Source organism: Symphodus melops, assembly GCF_947650265.1.
Source record: "Symphodus melops genome assembly, chromosome: 22".
NCBI classification, from domain to species: Eukaryota; Metazoa; Chordata; class Actinopteri; order Labriformes; family Labridae; genus Symphodus; species Symphodus melops.
Window position 1 is genome coordinate 1,143,762 of NC_136712.1, and position 23,335 is coordinate 1,167,096.

The window sequence follows — 23,335 nt, forward strand, 5'->3', positions numbered from 1 at the left end:
CCTGAGCTTGTAGAGGCTTGTTTTGGCCACCAGGGGGCCCCACACTCAAACACATCTTCACGTGCTCCTGTTGTGCGGGTGTAATATTCACAGCTAAAAACAAAGGGAATATTTTCACCTCAACTAAAACTTGTGAAGCGTGTCGCTCTTACTGGGACTGATCCAGATATTTCCCAGTAAAGCTGTGGTTCTCCACTGGTGGGTTGGGACCCTTAAAGAGTGTCGCGGAGCCGGTTCAGTGTGTTTTTAAAACGTTTCTTTTTTGGGGGGTCACGTGAAGGACAAACACTTGATTTAAAAATGTAAATGTGAGACTTTAAATACTCAACAAGAGCTTTAAAATATGTGAGCCAACACACACACACACACACACACCCTGTGTATTTATACTGAGTGTGTGTGTTCCAGAAATAACTCAGCCTTCAGTGTTTGAGCAGGAGGGGGGTGAGGGGGGTGAGGAGGTGCTGACCTCCTCCAGAGCAGCAGCAGACTGTACAGAACAAACTGCAGCTTTAAAAGTCAACTAAACAAACTTCTTCTTTTTAACTTTCTGACTCGGAGTTCTGGAAGCAGAGAAGAAGAGTGAGCGGGTCCAGGTCACGGTCCGGGTCCAGCCTGTGGAGGACGGACTGTAACCTCAGCCTGGATTCTTCTTCTGCTGCTGTTTTAACTCGAACCAGATGTCCCAGTGCCAGACTCCACCGCCGGTTCTGTTGTTCTGGACTTCCCTCTGACGCCACCAAAACTTGGTTCACTCTCTGGCTGATTTGGACTCAGCGGTTTGGACGCAGTTCTTCTTCAGTTTTCCGGTTCTGTTGGGTTTTATTTTCCACGTTCACGGATTCTTCTGGCGAGGTCCCGTTTTTTCGTGAGTGTTGAGTTTTCATCGGGACGCTGCGCACAGTGGATCAAACAGAACCAGGAGGATCATCTGGAGGCGTCAGAGGGGGTTAAAAGTGTTGATACTCGAGATTTCAGATGTTTCTCTGTGATTAAAGCGAGGCGAAGTTCGGCTGCGAAGTTCGCTGCGCGTCGTGGCTCCTGCTTGTGTTTGTGTCTGCAGGGCTGCGCACACAGCATCCGGAGGAAGGATCAGACTGTGCACAGATAAAGAGTCCTCATGAATGAAAGTTAGACCAGGAGATAAATGTTCTCTGAGTCATGTGAATCAGCTGATGAGTTCTGCAGAGAAGAAGTTCGCTTTGTGATCAGAAGTAACATGAGTTAACACTCCTCAAAGACATATGCGTGAATGTCATCGATGAGGAGTGAAGGAAGGAGAAGCTCTCTGTAATGTAAAGGGAGCCTCCTCCTCCTCCTCATGCGGTGCCTCCTGCGGGAGGCCGGGATGCTGCTCCGCCGCCGCTCGTGCTCGGGCCCGCTGCTGCTGCTCGGGGTCGCGGTTTGTCTCTTCTACCAGACCCTGATGGTGGCCCGGAACAGGCTCCGCTCCGGACCGCAGCAGCCCGCAGGAGACGTCCGCAGCAGGAGGCCGACAGAGGAGACCCGGAGGTTCATCTCTGCTCTGGAGGCTCTGCAGAGAGACGCTCAGGTGAGTGGACCTGCTGCTCTACAGGTGTGTAAAAGGGGGCGTGTCTTCACCTGCAATGCTGCTGCTTTGGTTTAATGGTGATAAAAAAAAACCTTCAGGTAGTTTTTTCTTCCAAATTACAAAGTTTGAAGAATTTAAGAAGGCTTGAGAAAGTTACATTTTATAAAAGCAGACGTGTGTGAATATATAAATCCATCTTTAAGCCTCATTCACACCTGCACAAAACTCCTGAATAAAACTGAATATTTTCAGGGTGAGCTCGATGTGTGTGAACGTAAACTTTTTCTGGTGTTTGTCCCGTCAGGTCCTCTGGTCGGTTTTCTGCAGCAGGATATAATCAGGAGAATTCACCTCCAGTGAGGGAGGGGGGGGGGGAGGGTGCACGTCAATCAAACGGCTTCATTTTGTTTTTTATGTCAGAGCCGTTTAGATCAGTGGTGTCCAAACTTTTTTTCTTGCGGGCTAAAATTGTCGCGTTAGAATCGCTCACGGGTCACAGGTTGTTTTTTTTGTTTTTTTTTAAATATTGGAAGGAACTTTTTGTATTTTGACCTCTTCAAAAAATAATGTAAATACACAATAATTAATTGCAGTGGGAAACTGTTGTGTTCTAATTTTTTTGGAAAGAATAGTCAGGCGTTTATAGGTCTCCCTCGCAAACATGAAGAAGAAAAAAAAGAACGAAATATGCCATCTGATGAGGCCTGGGGCCAAAATCATCTGATTCTTCGATTTGAAGTCAAGGGCCACAAACAATCCACTCAAGGGCCACAAATGGCCCCCGGGCCGCACTTTGGACACCCCTGGTTTAGACCGACCCGAACATGAAGTCTCATGTTTGATTTATCAGAAACGTCCTCCTCGTGCCGGCTGGGTCAGGCCTCCTTCTGGCTCATTGTTGCAGTATTTTTAGATTACGAGGGGATCAATGGCCGCCTGCACCAGGTTTTATTTTTACTGCGGGATGATTGACAGCTGGACCGGCCAATCAGAGTCAGAGCTCCTGTCAGTATGTGTGTTTGGTATTTTAAGTGTCCTGGTGTTGCTGAGCTAAATATTTGAGCCATTAATCAGCTGAGGATCCAGTGTCTGACAGATACACACACACACACACACACACACACACACACACACACACACACTGTCAGGCTGTTAATCTTGTCAGGTCCTGTTGGTTAAACTGATCTGATCCTCACTGGTTTGTATCGCGGCGGTGATAAACAGCTGTTAAAGGAGCAGTCTGACATTTATTTAAATAAACTCTTTGTTGGTTTGATGTCATAATTATCAACCAATGAGAGAGCGGGGTGTTGCAATGTGCCACGGCAGTAAAGCTCAGCACACAGTGGCTCACAGATGAGCTGCTTCCTGACGGGATCAGCTGACTGTGAGGGGGTCACACAGGTGAGAGAGGTCACATGGTCCAATGTGTTTTTACAGCTGCAGTCCTGGAACTTCCTGGTTTCACTCTTTGATGTTTCACTCACGCTAAACTTCACTGAGCTGCTGACGCTGGACGGTCTTCACGCCGTGTCGGACGGCGTTGGCGAGAACTGAGGCGAGAAATTAAAATGTGTGATGTGAGTCCAGTAAGAATCAAATATTGGATACGTCTGTTTCGCCTCACGTTTAAATCTTTTCACGGGTGGCGTGTGATGAAGGCGTGGTTACAGTAGTGTCAGGGTTGGTCGAGGCGGCGGGGGGAGGGGCCCAATGTGAGATCTGCTGACGGGCCCCAGAGATCCTGGAGACGGCCCTGACGTCTGTGCGTTAGTGCACGTCCTGTTTGTGTGTGAGTGTGTATCACTGTGTGTGTGTGTGTGTGTGTGTGTGTGTGTGTGTGTGTGTGTGTGTGTGTGTGTGTGTGTGTGTGTGTGTGTGTGTGTGTGTGTGTGTCCTTCTTTGTGTTGTATCCGTGTGGTTGTGCGTGCAGTGAAGCTGAACTCTGTGTCCACACACACACACACACACACACACACACACACACACACACACACACACACACACACACACACACACACACACACACACACACTCTAACGAGCTCTCATACCACAGACTGACCGAGCGAGTCATCATCATCTTCATCACATGACCTGACTGAACATGCTCCTCTGTTAGCATCCGGCTAACGTGACTTCATAAACAGAGGAGGATTCAGTGAGCCGGAGGTTTAATCACGGAAACTTCCGGACCGAGGTTCTCACCATGTTTTCTCCAGACAATCTGTGTCGAAAGACAACGAGCACTGTGGGGAGTCTGGTAGAGGTGGCGTGCAGACAGTCTGTAGAGGTGGCGTGCAGACAGTCTGTAGAGACGGTAGAGGTGGCGTGCAGACAGTCTGTAGAGACGGTAGAGGTGGCGTGCAGACAGTCTGTAGAGACGGTAGAGGTGGCGTGCAGACAGTCTGTAGAGGTGGCGTGCAGACAGTCTGTAGAGGTGGCGTGCAGACAGTCTGTAGAGGTGGCGTGCAGACAGTCTGTAGAGACGGTAGAGGTGGCGTGCAGACAGTCTGTAGAGGTGGCGTGCAGACAGTCTGTAGAGGTGGCGTGCAGACGGTCTGTAGAGGTGGCGTGCAGACAGTCTGTAGAGACGGTAGAGGTGGCCTACATTTACTGCAGTATGTAAACAGCTATAAGGGAAGGCAGTAAACATAAACACATGTTTAAAGGATTGTTGCTGTCAGGTACTTTGATGAGATTAAGTTTCAGAGTCTTAAATGCTTTTATTGTGAAAATATTACATATAAATGTGTGTGTGTTATTGTTGAACTCTGAGAGGAAGAGAAGTCAACCGATGGAGACAGAAAGTCTGCCAGCTTCTTACACAACACACACGCGAACTGAATACTAAAAACACACACACACACACACACACACACACACACACACACACACACACACACACACACACACACACACACACACACACACTCTTAATCTAGAATCACTGAGTTTCTTCTTCTGTGTTTTTTCTCTGGAGCTCCACAAATCATCAGCTTTTCTTCTGTGGTTTTAAATAACTGAGCTTCATGTTTCTGCGTCTGTCAGCAAAAGGGCTTTAAAGGTTCAGTTCACCTATTTAAAACACACACACACACACACACACACACACACACACACACACACACACACACACACACACTGATATGTTATGCTCAAGTGGCAATTTCAGTGCTGAAAAGTGAATCCGATGCTGAAGTGTAAACTCCTGCAGTTCCTGGAGTGTCCACTAGAGGCTGGCTGCAGCAGCACAGGAAGTCACATACACACCCATTCAAAAAGCCTGTTTTTACAGCAGACATGAACATGTTTGCAGTCTGCTTCAAAAAACCAAATAGGTGTGATAAGTGCAGTAAAATCTTTCATGTTTCAGTTGTTTCACAGACAGATTAGCTGCCATGTTTTTTTCCTTTATTGTGAGTGAATCTGAGCGATGCCTGGCGGCTGATCGCACCAAATGTTTGTGTTGAGTGTTTGACAGAGTCCAGCTGCAGAGGATCAGAGATAAGTGTGCGGAGGAGAGCGTCTGTTTTTATAAAACATCTTTGAAGTCTGACCTAATATGGAAACACTCGCAGAGCGTCTACTCCTTTAAAAACCCTAGAAGAAGAGTTCACATGGGAACAAACTGATAACAGAGTGTTTGATATGTTAGCTGTTCCTGCCTAGCATAGCACAGGCTAGCAGTTTCCCTCTGTTTCAAGTGTTTGTGCTAAGCTAGGCTAAAGACCTCCAGCTGTGTCTCAGTTCTGTTTGTGTGAGGCGGTGATCTGAAGGTGTTCCTGTGTACCCCCCTATCCAGGTCCAGGCCCAGTCCGAGTCGCCACCCCGTTGGCGTAGGGTCGTGGTTCTGACGGGTCGTCACTCGAGCTCTGACACCGAAGTCCAGCTGTACCAACGAGTCCTGCAGCAGCTAGACTACCAGGTCCAGATATCCCGCTACGCCGAGACGAGCAGCTCACTACGACAAAACACCGGTGAGAGTTCACTGAATGAACTGAGGGGGGCGCCATAACAATACACTCTTCATCCTACGGGGGGCGCCATAACAATACACTCTTTATCCTACGGGGGGCGCCATAACAATGCACTCTTTATCCTCAGGGGGGCGCCATAACAATACACTCTTTATCCTACGGGGGACGCCATAACAATACACTCTTCATCCTACGGGGGGCGCCATAACAATACACTCTTCATCCTACGGGGGGCGCCATAACAATGCACTCTTTATCCTAAGGGGGACGCCATAACAATACACTCTTCATCCTACGGGGGGCGCCATAACAATACACTCTTTATCCTAAGGGGGACGCCATAACAATACACTCTTCATCCTACGGGGGGCGCCATAACAATACACTCTTTATCCTACGGGGGGCGCCATAACAATACACTCTTTATCCTCAGGGGGGCGCCATAACAATACACTCTTTATCCTACGGGGGGCGCCATAACAATACACTCTTTATCCTACGGGGGGCGCCATAACAATACACTCTTTATCCTACGGGGGGCGCCATAACAATACACTCTTTATCCTCAGGGGGGCGCCATAACAATACACTCTTTATCCTAAGGGGGGCGCCATAACAATGCACTCTTTATCCTAAGGGGGGCGCCATAACAATACACTCTTTATCCTAAGGGGGGCGCCATAACAATACACTCTTTATCCTTCATGTATAAACGGTCGTAGTGAAATGTGTTTTTAGAGAAAACGTAAAATCAGAGAGCTCGAAGTTTCAAAATATTATTTGTTGTTGAAACTTTCTCAGGATATGAACTCAGACTGCAGCGAGAAACAGATCAACACTAACGTGTGTGTGTGTGTGTGTGTGTGTGTGTGTGTGTGTGTGTGTGTGTTGGGTGGAGACTTCCTGTTGGACTAACAGAGCAGCTGCAGAACAAACAGAACAAAGTTTTAAAGCAGACTAACAGACATTCATTCTAGCGCTCTTTAGTTAGCTGGTAGCTTCATGTAAACTGACACAGAATGAGCTAATGTAAACACAGCTCTGACAACAACAACACAGCCGGAGGGACTCCAGCTTCTCCCTCACTGTCGACAGTCAGGACTCTGAGACGCATTTACACAGGACACGTATATATACGTTAAACGTCGCCATTCTTCTTCACTTTTGAGGACAGGACAAGAACAGGTGTGTGTGTGAGATGATTGACAGCAGCGTCTGCCTGTCCTGATCAAAGCACAGCACAGCAGGGGGCGGGGCCTAATGTTTGTACCAGCAGGTGAAGAAGAGACAGACATGTTTTACGACCCTCCATAAACTTCAGACAGCAGCTGCTCGCTTACAGAAACAAACACGCAAACAGATCAGCTCACGTTAAACACAGAGACGATAAATATGTTTTCATTAATGCAGGTTTATAATCAATAATCTGTTCGGGAATAAAACACGTCACTGACTCACCAATCATTACAGAAAACATTTAATTTAATTTAATCCAGCTCCTCAGTACATTTTAAAACTAAACTCTAAACCTTCTTACCCTCGTGTGTGTGTGTGTGTGTGTGTGTGTGTGTGTGTGTGTGTGTGTGTGTGTGTGTGTGTGTGTGTGTGTGTGTGTGTGTGTGTGTGTGTGTGTGTGTGTGTGTGTGTGTGTGTGTGAGAATCAGGATAATACAGTACTCATTGGGATAAACAGATTTTGTAAACCTCAGAGAGTCACAGCCCAACATTTCCTGTGAGCTCCACAATCACAAACACATGTTTCTGTTGGACTCAGCGCTTCCTGTCCCCCCCTCTTCCCCCCCCTCTTCCTCTCTCTCTCTCTGTCTCTCTCTCTCTCTCTCTCTCTCTCTCTCTCCCTCTCTCTATTGTTCTGTATTTGCTCAGTCTACAGTTTCCCCCCTCGTCCCTGAGAAAATAAAGATTTCTGTGAGCGTGTTTTGAAACAACAGAAACTTTAAACGGCCCAGTTTGTTCACAGAGGGAGGTTCTGTTTGATGTCGTGTTGTTACCACCGTTTAATCTTCAAACGATATCAAAACCCGTTTGATACCGCGGCCAGCAAACTCCCGCGCACCTGTCTAAACGGTCGGCAACATTTGGAGAAAGTGGGAGGAGCTTGAGTGGAGCGAGGGTTCGAAATAAATTAATCCTCAGTCGTTGAACTCAAACGTTAAAATTAAAAATTCAATCCTTTAAACAAAGTTACTTTTTTACAGGTGCAACGTCTCCATGGTTACGGGTGTAACGTCTTGTTTCTGTCTCCATGGTTACGGGTCTAACGTCCTGTCTCTGTCTCCATGGTTACGGGTGTAGCGTCCTGTCTCTGTCTCCATGGTTACGGGTGTAACGTCTTGTCTCTGTCTCCATGGTTACAGGTGTGGGTGGGTGGAGCCTGTTGCTGTGTCTCAGCTCTGCAGAGAGGAGCTGTCTGAGGAGGATCTCCTTCTCTCGCCTGCAGGTCCATCAGACGGTGAGACTCACCTGTTCAGGTGTTGCAGCCAATCAGAGGCAGAGGTTGGCAGTCACCATGGTTACTCACCTGTCTTGACTGTGTCCTCAGGTGAACCTGCTTCCTGAGCTGATGGAGGCGTTTTCCGATGCAGGGGCGGGGTTCTGTCGCTTCCTCACTCGCACACACCTGACAGGTGGGTCACATGGTAAACAGGTCAAAGGTCACCTCAGCAGGTGGGTCACATAGTAAACAGATCAGAGGTCACCTGAGCAGGTGTGCTCCGGATGAAAACGCATCAGAGTGTATGTAAATAAGGTAAAGAGACATTCTGTCTCTGCTTCACCTCTCAGGGTCAGAATTACCCATGAGGCCTCACTCCTGTGGATCAACCAATCAGAAGCTGCAGGTTCCTCAGGACGTTGTGGACAGGTGAGCTTCAGTCTGTGTCCTGCTGGTGAACTCTGGTGTTCTGTAGTTTTCATGTTTTTTCTTCCTCTGTCAGTGACCCACCTGTCGAAGCCCCGCCTCCAGCTCTGGTTGCCATGGTGAATGTTTACATCCTGGTGACATCAGGGAACCCGCTTACTTCCTTCATGCATGACATCAGCGTTGTGATGACTGATCAGGACCGAAAGGGGCGGGCCTTAAAGGTAGATGTCATGTGTTTTTTATAACAACATTTTTTGTCTTTATATTTTTTTGTTTCTTGTTTTGTATTTGTGTCAACATCTGATAAATCAATCAGAATTTGTAAAACTATTTGTTTACTGAAGTAATGAATTCTCTGTTTGAGCCTCTGCTGCCCCCTGCTGGTTAAACTCTAACATCTCCTCTCTTAGCTCAGCGACTTCCTGCTGCAGCAGGTAGGACCAAACACTTCCCATGATGCTTTGGGGCAGGTAAAGAGGGTGATAGGCGAGGTGCTGCAGGCGGCCCTGTCGACCAATCAGAAGTCAGAAAAACCCAACAGGTAAAAGAAATGTCCGGTTTGTTCAAATGTCTCAGGTTGTGTTTTAAAGGATTTGATGAGTTAAAGATTTATTGTTACTGACTGCACAGTGTGTGTTTCAGGTGTGTGTTGTGTTACCAGCTGATGACCTTCACTCTGCAGTTCAGCGGCTCGGTCACACCTGTCGTGGTCCAGGTAAGAGTTTATGCATGATGCGTTCAGGAGCCTCAAAGAGATCTCAGATAATCCTCAGATTACCGGTGTGTAACGTTCGACATTAAACTTCTGATATTTAATTAAAACGGTTCATGTTTTTTTTTGTTTTTTTGTCCTCTACTTTGATCACCACGCCGCGTCCCCTCTGCGGGGTCACACGCGTCAGTTTGAGAACCGTCTGTGTGCAGGTGGTCAACTCAGACGCCGAGCCTCCGTCGTGATCAAAGTGACTCCTCTTCATCACTTTAATTACTGTAAACACACAGCGTGAAGGCTTTTATTTTGAAAGCACCACTCTCATGAAGACTCTTTGATGATGATGATGATGATGATGATGATGATGATGATGAAGATGTAATCAGTGCACTTTGTATGAACCCACTATGAACAATTCACAGTCTGTTCAGACCTGTGATCACACACAGAGACAGACCTCCGCTGTACTGACAGTAAACGTCCAGCAGAGGGCAGTGTCTCCTCAGCTGCTCTGTGATTGGTCCTCAGCTGCTCTGTGATTGGTCCTCAGCTGCTCTGTGATTTGCCGGTCTTATTTGTTTTTTTCCAGGTGGATGTTGAGCTGAATGTTTCTGCCCTGAGTGACGACACGTTTGACGGACAGATCACCAAAGACCTGATCCTGGAGGACACGCTGCACTTCCTGCTGTCCTCACACACACACCTGTCCTCACACACACACCTGTCCTCAGAGACACAGACAGAAGGGAGACAGGTGAGTCTGAAACCAAACAGCGTGAGAACCAATTAATGATCAACTATTCAGTTAACGCTGTGTGTGTGTGTGTGTGTGTGTGTGTGTGTGTGTGTGTGTGTGTGTGTGTGTGTGTGTGTGTGTGTGTGTGTGTGTGTGTGTGTGTGTGTGTGTGTGTGTGTGTGTGTGTGTGTGTGTGTGTGTGTGTGTGTGTGTGTGTGTCAGTATGGTGGCTGCAGAGGGACACTGGGTGTATGTTTGACAGAAGAAGAGTTTCTTCTTCTTCTGCAGTTTCAGCAGCAGATTAAATCACCTTCATCTTTTCACCTGGTAAATAAAATAAACGTTTTATAAAAATGTTTTTTAATTATCAAAAGTTATATTTCATTCTTACTTTACACTGAAGCAGTGATGAGTCGTGTGTTTTTAATTTTTGGTTTTATATTGAATCTGATTTATTCTCTCTCTCTCTCTCTTTGTAGCTGTACCCCAGCACCTCCTCCTCCTCCTCCTCCTCCTCCTCCTCCTCTTCCTCCCCTCCTCCTCGCAGCATCTCAGATCTTCTGATCAGGATCGGTCGCTTCTACGAGCTCCAGAGAAATCTCAGGTCGGTCTGTGAATCTGTAAATCGTCGACGTCAGTGTCACCAGCTGTTGTTGTTGTTTTGTTTATGTTTTCATGTTTCACACAGAACTGATGAGGCAGGAAATCCGACCAATCAGGAGTCAGCTCTGTCTACATCAGAGCTTAAGGGTGAGACTCGTCACTCATCTGTCATTCTCTCAAACTATAAACAAAACCTGCAGTTCCTCCAGTGTCCACTAGAGGGGCGTGGCCTCTTTGATTCATTGGGGAGTGTGTGTGTGTGTGTGTGTGTGTGTGTGTGTGTGTGGTGTGTGTGTGTGTGTGTGTGTGTGTGTGTCAGGCTCCTGTGTGGACCCTCACCTCAGACAGATCTACACAGACCCGCCCCTCACTCTGACTCCGCCCTTTAATCCCGCCTTGAAGGAGTATCGTGCCGAGGTGACCTTTGACACAGTGACCATTAGAATCCGTCCTGAGCCCGTCAACTCGGCGTGCCGGGTCCACCTTGATGAGCACAGAGGACCCAGGTGAGACCTTCACCCCTGACCTCTGACCTCTGATCTCTGACCTCACAGCTCAGAGGTCACTAATTTTTTTGTATTATTTTTTTTTCACTCTTCTTCAGGATGGCGAACTACCCGGTCGGCCTCGGTAACAGCCGGATCAGCATCCTGGTGACAGACGATGCTGAGACGGAGCCCGTCGTCATGACGATCTACACCGTGCACGTGTACCGCGAAAGCCGGCCCAGTCTGCCGATGTTTGGAGATCATGTGACCTGCAGCTTCCTGCAGGTAGGTCACCTGTTCTAGGATTGGCACCTGTAAGTCATAGAGGGTCTTTGAGGACGACCTTGACCGACGTTCAGGTCACCTGTGAATCTCAGGTAGCCCCGCCCTCCACACGATCACACGTGTGTAGTTGAGTGTGCGAGTGCGTCAGGTTCTTCTTCGTTGGTGCTGAATGCTCTCTCTGTCTGGCGTCGCCCTCCTCACCTGCGCTCTGACACACCTGCGGAACCCTCGCTCGGGTTCAGTCATGCCGTGGGGGCCCCCTGGTGTGGGGTCCCGGGTGAACACAGGGCTCTTTGATGCTCAGGGTGGGGTCCTCTCTTTGAAGTCTGTTCATGTGAAGATGAAAGACAGCGGACAGGTGAAAACACACACAGGTGCTCTGAACAGCATGATGACACATCAAGGATCGAAATGAACGGTGAAGTGAGTCCACTCCAGGTCAGGAGGCCTTTATCAGCTGTGTGTGTGTGTGTGTGTGTGTGTGTGTGTGAGCGCTCGTGCTGTTTTTTAATAACCTGACGGGATTATGGTTTTAGTTCGGCTTCTTCTCCCGCGCTTCAAACATTTATCTTTATTACTTTCAGTCTCCGCCGCAGCTCTGAGCGTCCTGATCAAACGTCTCCGTGTCTGCGTTTGAGGATCAGACTGTCCTTCGGTCCTGACCCTCCTCAGATCCTCCTTAAACCCTGATGATGATCCAGGTCTCTGCAGGTTCACCTCAAGTAACTTCCGAGGACGCAGAGCTGCACCTTTCTGTCTGTGTGTGCATTAAAAGCACATCGCTGAATATTTTTAATCAGTCCATGAATGTGTCATTTAATGAGGTTTTGTATTTGTGTAGCAGTGAGTAACACGCAGTCACTGCAGACGTTTTCTACAGAATAAATAGAGATGATATCAGAGAGGATTTTGTGTTCTGCTGTGGATAAATCTGCAGACCGAGAGTCTGCACTGGAAAAAAAAAAAAGTCTCCCAGGGTCAGCTTCAGAAAAAGAGTAAAAATAAGAGAGCGTTATAAACACGAGAGAGAAGAAAAATAAGATACAAAAAACTATAGAGGGAGACGTAATGAAATAAAAACGTGTTGTTTTTATTTTTGTTTAACGTCCAGAGTCCCGTTTTTCTTCTTTTTTTTTTTTTGCAAATTTACAAATTTCAAAGTAAAAGCCAAAAGAATGAAAACCAAAACAAACAGACAACAAAACATGAAACCAAATGACACGAAAGGAAAAAAACAAACATGTCCTCATAATGACACATAAACACACAAACACACACTTACGCATTTTAAAGCACCTCTCTCTCTCTCTGGATGAGGATGAGGGATGAAAGGAAGCGGCGTGTTTGTTGTTATTCTATGTGTGTGTGTGTGTATGTGGCGTGTGTGTGTGTATGCAGCGTGTGTGTGTGTGTGTGTGTGTGTGTGTGTGTGTATGTGGCGTGTGTGTGTGTGTGTGTGTGTGTGTGTGTGTGTGTGTGTTGCAGAGTTGACACTGAGCTCAGGTACGAACAAGAAAATCCCTGTTAAGTTTTCTTGTCTCACTTTGTTGCGAGCTGCAACGCCGGCGTGCAGAATGTGACGCCGCCGCGACGAAACCTGCAGCAGCAGAAGAAGAAGAAGAGTGTGTGTGTGTGTGTGTGTGTGTGTGTGTGTGTTTGCGGGGACGTGTGTGTGTGTGAGTGTGTATGCAAGGCGGCCGCTCTGATGTCGGGGCCAGACGTCGCTGCTCCCACGGGGCCCCCGAGCCGATCCGGTCGGTTTGTTTGACCTCTGACCTCTGACCAAAGGAGGACGACGGAACGACGCTCGCACAAAAGAGAAGAAGGAGACGGCTTTGATTTAAAGGAAGAGTAGAAGAAGAGAAGGACTTCAGAGGAGGAGGACGGAAAGTGAAGAAGAAGATGTCTGAGAGAATCACGTGTAAAAAGCGTTGATGGTTAAAGAAGAGACTCGATCGACTTTAATTTAAATCTTTTAGCAGCTCAGGTGTGTAATGGAGGTGTGGTCATTGGAATGTCTCAAGGTTTGCTGAGTCCTTGGGGGAGGAGCCTAATGGGAGATCTGTTCATGGGGCCCAGACTTCCTGGAAACAGCCCATCCACTCTATGATCCTGATGCATTATGGGAAATCTGTCCGTGATCGTTCAGGAAGTCCGTTCTGTGTTTCAGGACTGCGGTCTGCGGGTCGAGCCGAGTCGCCCATGTGGTCTGCAGCCGTTCGTCAAGTCTACAAGTCCACCTCTAACCTGCAGCTCAGGTCACCAACCAGGTCTGACATCACTTCCTGTTTCTCACCTGTCAACGGGTGACCTTTAAAAACCTAAGAACAGAAGAGTCTGAATATAATCCCATCCATCTCACCTGTCTCACCTGTCTCACCTGTCTGTCTCACCTGCATCAGGTCGGTGGGTGGTTCCGTGTCTCAGCTGTTCTGACAACAGGACATGTGACTGGAGGGAGGTTGCCTGGCAACCAGACGGCTGTTATCACCCATTGGTTCAGCGCCCCCTGCTGCAGGACTGCATGACGGACAGGAAGGTGAGACCAGGTGATCAAATCCACCTGTCATTGTTGAATGAACCCGACACTAGTCTGAAAATAAAAACCTGGGACAGGTAAGAGTGTCGCTGGACCAAAGCGTGGACGCGTTTCCCGATGGCGGGCGTGTATCACCTGTCTCTCTCTCCTCAGGTGATGTTTATTGGTGACTCAACCAATAGGGGGATGATGTACTTCCTGATGGAGCGGGTGAACTCGAGTCTGGAGGACTGGGGGAAGGCTCACGACCTGCTGCTGTACAGGAACCTGAACGATGGGCGGAGCCAGGTCAGCTACTCGTACTACCCTCAGTTCTGGTTGGAGAAGAGTCACAGGCCGACCTTCAGACAGGCTCTTCTGCAGCTCATCCACAGGTGAGCGCACAGGTGTGCTTATGACACCAAGGTGAATGGGATGTTCAGGTGCTGACGGCTCTCTTCTCTGAAGGTCACGACCTCTGGCGAACTCCAACATGACCGTTCTGGTGGTGGGCGGAGTCCAGTGGCTCAACACGGATCACCTGAGGACAGTCAGGGAGGTGCTGAACAGGTGAGCAGAAACAACAATAACATACCAATAAAGACAGCTAAACTGTAACTGTAATGCGGTTACCGTGACAACGCATTGACAGCGTTATCTCCTCCACAGAGAGTCTCTGCGTGACATCCTGGTCGTGGTGAAATCTTTGGGGATGGGTTTTCATCTTCCTGTCGACGGGATCCGATCTCTCAGTCTGGTATGTTTCTGGACGGATGAGTTTTATTCTTCTTCACCGTCTCTGCATCACGCCATCATTTCACCCGGACCTCTGATTGTTGTTATTTTGGTATCTGATCCTTCAGAGAGAAATTCAGCAGCTCTACAGAGAGAACAGTGACATCATCGCCACAGCAAAGCATCATGGGTATGAGGCGATCGACACATTCAGCATCACGATGGGCCGCTACAAAGAGTTTCTGCAAGGACGCTGTGCCTGCCACTTTCACGAGGTAACACAGCTTTATATTTATATTGTTGTTAAAATCTTCAGATTTGAACAATGACAAAGGTGAATATTTATTTTGGGTTTAAAAACTTTTTATCCGTTAACAAATCTTGAGCCGACTCTTCTTCTTCTTCTGCTCTTACAGGTTGAGAAGATCGAGTCCTCCAGCCGCTCAGAAAATACAACGACCTCAACAAACAGAAGCAGATCCACCAGAACCGCACCCAGCAGCCATTCAGCGGTGCTGGAGACAGTCCAGGAGGCGTGGCCTAAAGCCTCGTCCTATCACGTGAGAGGACCAGTGAACCAGGTTTACTCTGAGATCCTGCTGAGCCGCCTGTGTCCAAAAACCAGAAACTGAACGTGTGTGTGTGTGTGTGTGTTGGTGTGTGTGTGCACGTGTGTGTGGGCTGTCTCCTCTGCAGCAGAGTGGAAAAACACGAGAAAAAATAGAAAAGGACTGTCCAAGAGATCATGGAAATATGACTTGTGGTTATTTTTTTTAAGGTCCAAGCTAAAACATTCACCGTCAGAGCCGAATCATTCAAATCACTAAGAGAGCGAAAACAGCGTCCTGTGCTTCAGATTCATTTTCTAAGTGAACACAAACAAAATGAACTGAACTAAAACTTGTTTCATGAACTCAGAAACTCCTCACTTTTTTTTTATTTATTTTTTTTATCAATGAACCATCAGCTGCTCACTGCACACTAATGCGATCTAAATCCACCGACTTTACTGTCCTTTAGCTCTAATAATAACCGGCCTGTTAACTGCAAGTGAACCTAGTAATAAAAGTTAGCTTTAAAAGGAAACCCAGCTTATTTCCATCAGCTCATCTGTAATATGTACTAGGTCCATGAGATAATGTGAACTAACAAGTTTATAATGTGTATTATTTCATAATGCATCGTTCTGTGTATTAAGTAGTTTATTATGTAAGCTAGAAAGTTAATTGTATCTCCCAGCCACGTTATAATGTGAACTTGCTAGTTTATGTTATGTGCTAAGCTGTGTGTAGTGAGTTGTTTCTAGTCTATATAACAGGCTAACTACATTATAACGCATAATAACCAGTCTAAAATGTTAACTTAATAGTTTATATATTAGTCTAAATTGTGTGCAAACTATTTTAGTGTGCACTAGCAAGTTTATAATATGTACTAGCTTGTTACAAGTGTGTGCTAACTAGTACATACTGTGTACTAGCTAGTTTATAGTGTACTAAATAGTTTATAGTGTGTACTAACTAGTAAATAGTGTGTACTAATGTAGTACATGTACTAACTAGTATATAGCATGTACTAAACTAGTGTGCACTAACAAGTATATAGTGTGTACTAGCTAGTTTATGGTGTGTGCTAACTAGTATTTAGTGTGTACTAGCTAGTTTATGGTGTGTGCTAACTAGTATTTAGTGTGTACTAGCTAGTTTATGGTGTGTGCTAACTAGTTTATGGTGTGTGCTAACTAGTTTATGGTGTGTGCTAACTAGTTCATAGTGTGTACTAGCTAGTCTTTCGTGCCTCCTGCTAGGTTACAATATAACTTCTTTATGAGTCCTTATTTTAATTTCACAATTACAACATTGTAATGTGTACAAAGACGTCCTTTCAAAGTAAACTCCACAGGGCACTAGCTAATTAAAAAAACACACCTGCTGCTTTCTTACATGTACTAACTATGAAGTATATTAGCTTGTTTAGTAAACAGAGCCTGCTTTCTATTTTGTGCTAACTTGTTCTTAATGTAAGAATAGCTGCATCCAGTAAATATTGACCACTCATCTCTTTTCTTACTAGTCTTCATAGTGCACTAGCTAATCTAAGTGCAACACATTTTTTTAACTGTGTACTACTTTTACAGAATCAGGTTTTAGCGCACATCATCTTCTTTAGCGAGGGTTCTAGCAAGTCTTTTAAGAGCTTAACAATTTACAGCTGGTTTGTAATTAAGCTAATCATGCATATATGCTATCATGCATAGAAGCTAAGATTGTAATGTTTGCTAACTAGCTAACTATAACTAGTTACTATTGTGTTGATAGTGTCTAATTTGTACTAACTGATTAGCATCTCATAGGCTACTAACTAGCTTGATTTTGCGGATACGGAATTTATCTCTAATGTGTACTAAGTAGTGCACAAGTTAGCTTCTGTTGTACATTAGCTGTTAGCTTAATACAACAAATTTAAGTATGAAAGCAGTTTTATGAGTGTTTTGTACAGATGAGGATTTTAAACTTTAATGTCGGACTGAAGCTGTTCTCTCTATCTCTCTCTCTCTCTCGACCTGTATGTCTCTTTGCATATAATACAGATATGTATATTTATAAACCTCAGTAGTACTATTGTGTATATCAGATGATGTAAACCAAAGACTCCATGATAACTGTGATTATCATGAGGAAGAAGATGTCTTATTTGTTCCTTCGTTTGTATGTTCTATATTTTTCTACAGATGTGCCTTATCTCTGAACATGTTTACATGCTGGAAAATAGAATTTATGAATATTTATATAAATGATGTTATGTTTTTCCTCCACGTGATCAATTAATTATCCAACTTTGAAGACATTAAATCTGATTTCTAGTTCACGTTATGTCTGTTGGTTAGGAAATGAATGTTTATCTGCTTTATCTCATTTTTAAAATCTGTTTTCACTTTAAACATTCACAATTTCAGCGTTTATTACAATAACTGTGCTTCTTTTTTTGTTGTTTAATAAATCTCCACCATACAAGTTATTTTATACAACGTCATCGAGCTGTGCCTCTTGTTTTTTTTATCTTCTTTCCAGGTGCTGCCAGCATGGATTTGTTGTTACAGCAAAGTGTGCACATCGTTATCACTGGTTGTCCCTACATACCAGAATACCAAAAAAAAAAAAAAGCAGTGTTGATATCTGTTTGATACCATGGCAACAAAAATGTAACTCCAAAACCTCCACCACTCACTGTTGGGTAATTTGAGGTTCTAAGTTGTATTTTCTGCACTTGAATGTTGACTGCAATTTTTGGTGGATTGATTTCTCTCCTTCACACCTGTCACATGATGTCCTTTTATTTTTTTAAGCTTCAGCAGACACTGATATAATTGATCACTAAGATAAAAAATAATGTATTTTTTTATCTGAGTATTGAAAATGTCTGACAAACTTACTTTACACCAAACTCCATTTAAAAAAAAAAAAAAAAAAAAAAATCTGTTCCTCATGACGGGTAAAAAGTTTGACTCATGAACATGTAAAACTATCTGCTGCTTCAGTCCGCCCAATCACCTTGCAGCTGTGACGTCATCAGCTGATTACGTTGATCATCAAATGAGGCTCCTCCGGGTCCAGTGAGTCCAGCTTGCGATCCTGCAGTCCCGGGTCAGAAGAGGACCGAGAACTGATTTATAGAGGATCTTTATCTTCCTCATCATCATCTTCATCTTCATCAGTCAGGGCGGCTCGGATCATCCAGACCCGGGTCAGTAAGCGGCTCCTGGTCCCGGGTGAGTATGAGACAGACGCTGCTGATGGACAGACTCGGAGCGCAGCCCGGAGCCACATGAAGAGGACATGGAGACTCGGAGCTGTGGAGTCCGACACATGTGCACCTTGAGCCTGCTGCTGGTGTCTGTGTGTCCGCTGTGTTGCAGGTCCAGCTGGATGTGAGTACCTTACAGTCCGTCTCCACCAAAACCCCAAAACTCAGTGCGCACCTTCTTGTTCTCTACTGCAGCGCGAGCTCATTAAAAAGACTGTCCTGATGATGATTGGCCATTTTCCTCTGACACACAAAATAACAGTTAAAATGTTGTTAATTAATAAACACTGAGGTCAGTTTGTTGTCGGTGAGCTGCGTGTTTTTAGGAGCCAGTCTTTTACGCAACAACCTCCCAAGATCCAAATAGGCAAAAAAAAAAAAAAAAAGTGTGAAAGTATAAAATGAGTGTGTGAAAAAAAGGTTTCTGTTCAATGATGTTTGTTTCTCATCAACAGAACAATCCCTAAAAAAAAAGACCTTAAATAAAGCACAACCATTTAATAACATTTCGATAAAGTACGCTTTATTTTGAAATTATTTATTGTGTTGGTCCTGAGTGAGGATTCTGATTCCTTTTTAAATTCTTTATATATTTGACTCTTCTGTGAGGAACCTCCTCCCACAAACACGACTCCTGCTGTAGGTCAGTTTATCATCTTAAGTTATTGAAGCCCCGTGAATAATTCGCTGCACATGTTGGGGCCTTATTTTTTATTATTATTTTTAGTTGTCAAAGTACAAAAAATCTGATCGGCACCAGCGATGTGAAACGAATCTAAAAATCATGATTTTATAACAGTAAACATTTGTTCTTTGTGCTGCGAGATGTTATCTTCATTTCACAAAGAAATCAATAAATCAATTAGATAACAATGATTAAAGGCTCCTCTGCGGCTTTCAAATCCATTTTTTTTTGTTTTGTCTTTTTCCAACAAAATGTCTCTTTAAAAATGAAATATTCAGTTTTACCTTTTAAAATCTCCTTCTGGCTGAACGGTGAGAAGATTTAAGATGAAGGTTTTATGGTTTGTTCATATCAGAGTCGTGACTCAGCATTCTCGCAGCCTCACTGTGTTTTTGAATAATAAACTCTGAGAGGAAAATCTCTTCACAGTTTTTGAATATTTTTAATGAGGTTTGTTTGATTTTTTTATTTTCTACCTGGCGTCCATCTCAGGTGGCTGGGTGTGACCTCGACGGGGGTCCCGGAGAGGCTGGGCTGTGCTAACCTCCCTCTGAGCCACAAACAGAGAGAACTGTGCCGGAAGAAACCGTTCCTGCTGCCCAGCATCCAGGACGGCGCCCGCCTCGCCGTGTCCGAGTGCCAGACGCAGTTCAGGCACGAGAGGTGGAACTGCTCCACCAGCGAGAAGCCGCCCGTGTTTGGACACGAGCTGACCAGTGGTGAGGACTACGACCTGCTTCCTGTCATGTGTATGATTCATGCTTTAAAGGTCACTAGAGGTCATAATGCTGAAGCTAACCTGAGACTGAGCTAAACACGCTAATAAACACCCTAAAGGTGATGCATGTCACATCATGTGACTCTGACTCCACCCGTCTCTTCCTGCAGGGACCAAAGAGACCGCGTTTATCTACGGGGTGATGGCGGCGGGGCTGGTCCACGCCGTCACACGTTCCTGCAGTCAGGGGAACATGACGGAGTGTGGCTGCGACGCTCAGCTTCAGAGCGGCGGCGGCTTGTCGACTGACGGTTGGCACTGGGGCGGCTGCTCAGACCACATCCAGTACGGGACCTGGTTCAGCCGCAGGTTCATCGACAACGCCGCCAAAAACACGTCGATGACTCGAGGAGGGTACACGCCGAGCACGATGAACCAACACAACAGCGAGGTGGGCCGACAGGTGAGGACAGCTCAGAGACACAAGGGTATTTTATTTTGTTACAAATAACCAAATCCGAATGAGGGGAACTTTTCAAAATAAAATTAACAAAGATCTTAAAAGTCTTCAAAGCCAAGATTTTAAAAAAGTAAAATCAAATTCAAACGATAATCTGATTGGTCAATCAAATGGAATCAATACAGTCATGTAAAGTCTCCATGTTGACGCCTTGTTTAGTTTGCAAGTCATATTATTATAGACAAATTAGAACTTTTATTTTGTATTAATTAGATGTGAAGGTTCTTAAAGTGGAGAGAGGGGAAACAGTTAGCTTACACACACACACACACACACACACACACACACACACACACACACACACACACACACACACACACACACACACACACACACAGAGGGAGGTCCCCGCTCCATCTGCAGACCACGCACGCGGCCCCACGATGTCATTAATCCTGAATGTGTGTGTGTACGTTGTCATCGCTGCGTTCCCCCTAAAACCAAACGGCGTTTACTCAGAGTGTGTCTCCAGCTGTCTGACTCCGTGTGCGTTCGATGTTTACCACGAGAGGCCGCGAGGTGACCAGCTGAGACTCCCCGTGGTCGACGGGCCACAATGAAACTTTGCTAAAATAAAAAATAAAGTCTTCATCGTCTCCTCCTCCTCCAGGCGATCGAGCAGACGATGTCCACAGACTGTCGCTGTCACGGCGTCTCGGGCTCCTGCGCCGTGAAAACGTGCTGGAAGACGATGGCGCCGTTCGAGCGCGTGGGCATGTACCTGAAGGAGCGCTACGAGAGCAGCGTCCAGGTGTCGGACCGCTCCAGGAGGAAGACGAGAAGGAAAGATCAGCAGCGCCCCCCTGTGGGCAAACAGCAGCTCATCTTCTTCAACAAGTCGCCGAACTACTGCCTCGAGGACCGGCGTCGCGGCGTGGCCGGCACCAAGGGGCGCCGCTGCAACCGCACGTCCACCGGCTCGGACAGCTGCAACCTGCTGTGCTGCGGCCGCGGATACAACACGCACGTGGTGAGACACGTCCAACGCTGCGAGTGCAAGTTTGTGTGGTGCTGCTACGTCCGCTGCAAGCGCTGCGAGAGCATGAACGACATGCACACCTGCAAATAACGGATTTAAAGACGCACCTGAAAACAACGACGCTCGTGGACGCAAAGAAAACACACCTGTCGATAAGTACAGCACACCTGTGACACACCTGTGACACACCTGTACACGTACAGTTCACGAAACCTGGAAACACACACACATCTCTGAGTGAGCAAAGAATCACCTGCAGATCAGAATGACAGGTGCTTTTCTAACCCGACAGGTAAAGGACATGATAGGGAGAGGAGTCCACTTCGGAGCGTTAATGAGCGATGAAGCTGCAGCCTGTGATTGGTCGACTGCAGTGACATCATCAGTTAGTCCTAAACGTGAACAGGAAACCTTCAAAAAGATGTCGAGCAGCTCGCAGAGTTTTCAGGCTCAGATTTTACACAGACAGCAGGACTATAAACAAGATACCTTTCAGATTATTTCCCAGCATGCACCTGGTGGAAATCTATAACTACGACTTTTGAGCAGAAGCCTAATTTTTTTTTTTTTTTTTTTTAAAAGCCTCTTTAACATCGGGGCCAGGGGACTACAGATGAAAACTAGCATTTTGGCTAATTGTAGCATTTTTACCCATTTGTTATCATGCGTTTCATTAATATGCACTTTCCCCTCATTCAATATACTGAGCTGAACTGAAGGAGAAGAAACTGGTGGAGTTGCGGCGAAAGCAAGAACGCCTCTTTGACGTGCGTTTTTTTTTTTTTAACCCGGAGGACACGATCTCCCGTTCGCCTCGTTTCTCTCTCTGCTCTCGTCAAAAGACGATTTTGAGCTCTCAACACAACTCAATACCTGCCCGTCCATCACCCACACGCCATGTTTACGAGTTTGGTGCCTGTGAGAATTCTCCTATTGGTTGTTGACAATCTTCACGTCGTTGAACAACAACATTAGACGCAGACGAGACTGAAAGTCCTGCGATGATATGAAACGTTTGATTTTATCGTAACGCCGAGACGAGAAACGGACGAGAAACATGAGTCAGCATTTATCACACAGATTTTTTTCATCTCTTCAAATTCAAAACTGTATTTATTACATTTAACCAGATTCATCAAACGGCGTCTTCCTGGACTTGTTTGTTTGTTTGTTTGTTGCTTTTACGAACTCTCTTAACTTTATTTTGACAAACTCAATCACGAAATTTATAAAAACAAATTTGTGCTTCTGATGAATGAATTTAAGAAAAAAAAAAACTTTTTTTGTATTTTATTTTTTCCAATAAACATTTATTTTTATGTAAATATGTTTTTTCTCTGAATTATTCAGTTCGTATCTTCTGTTCTTAATGTTCTGATCTCATCACACACACATTTGAATATTAAAAATTAACCCCTCTTCATGTATTTAAATGTTTTTCACTGGACTAACCCTCCCACCGTGACCTCTGCTGCCCCCCTGTGGACCGAAGGAAGAACTGCAGGACACCGTCTGAAAACTACAGAAAGACCAAAAAACTCCTGAAGAAAAGGTAACAACAGATTTAACTCTGATTATAAAGATAATTAGATTTCTGATTCAGACTTTTTACAAACTCGCAGAGCGGACGATGATGATGATGACGATGATGAGGGACAAACAAGTTTCAATGACAAAAAAACAAAAAAAATTATTCTTCTTAATTTTATTTGATGAGTCAAAAACATCAGAATCAAAACACGACAGTATTTAATAATGAAAAAATATTTCCAATCAGCTGTTAAAATAATGATATAAATGGCAGTCATGAACTTTTCGAGTCTTTTGTTGGTTTGTTTTAAATGTACAAAAAAAATGAACAAATTTAGAGTGTCATATAGATTTATAAAAAAACTTCTCCTGTGATTGTAATCAGGATATCGTGGAGGCTGTGGCTTAGTGGTAGAGTCTGAACCAGACAGTCGGGGGTTCGATCCCTCATGTCAGATGTGTCTTTAAGCAAGGCACTTAACCCCAAGTTGCTCCCGCTGCTACTCTACGTGTGTGTGTTAATAAGACTCTTCACTCAGCAGCCTCCGTCAGTGTGTGAATATAAATATAAATATAAATATAAATATAAATATAAATATAAATATGTGAC

The 23,335-nt window shown here is 45.3% G+C and overlaps 3 protein-coding genes across 3 annotated transcripts in view; 2 read left to right on the top strand and 1 right to left on the bottom strand.

Moving 5' to 3' along the window:
* Positions 1 to 23,335, bottom strand: part of sco2 (synthesis of cytochrome C oxidase 2) — a 181,606-nt gene that overhangs the window by 135,232 nt on the left and 23,039 nt on the right. The window lies entirely within an intron of this gene.
* Positions 276 to 17,614, top strand: cped1 (cadherin-like and PC-esterase domain containing 1). Its single transcript, XM_079334760.1, is given in 22 exon segments — positions 276 to 1,576; positions 5,357 to 5,531; positions 7,907 to 8,001; positions 8,092 to 8,176; positions 8,334 to 8,412; positions 8,486 to 8,633; positions 8,823 to 8,953; positions 9,055 to 9,127; positions 9,714 to 9,878; positions 10,340 to 10,464; positions 10,549 to 10,610; positions 10,783 to 10,969; positions 11,068 to 11,236; positions 13,407 to 13,540; positions 13,542 to 13,608; positions 13,610 to 13,630; positions 13,632 to 13,775; positions 13,929 to 14,149; positions 14,223 to 14,324; positions 14,424 to 14,511; positions 14,618 to 14,764; positions 14,906 to 17,614. Coding segments are annotated over 22 exon segments (2,889 nt in total). The 5' UTR covers positions 276 to 1,321; the 3' UTR covers positions 15,122 to 17,614.
* Positions 17,920 to 21,416, top strand: wnt16 (wingless-type MMTV integration site family, member 16). The gene is made up of 4 exons (XM_079335766.1): positions 17,920 to 18,417; positions 19,471 to 19,697; positions 19,867 to 20,159; positions 20,827 to 21,416. The coding sequence occupies exons 1-4, from the start codon at positions 18,326 to 18,328 to the stop codon at positions 21,283 to 21,285; spliced, it is 1,071 nt and encodes a 356-aa protein (XP_079191892.1). The 5' UTR covers positions 17,920 to 18,325; the 3' UTR covers positions 21,286 to 21,416.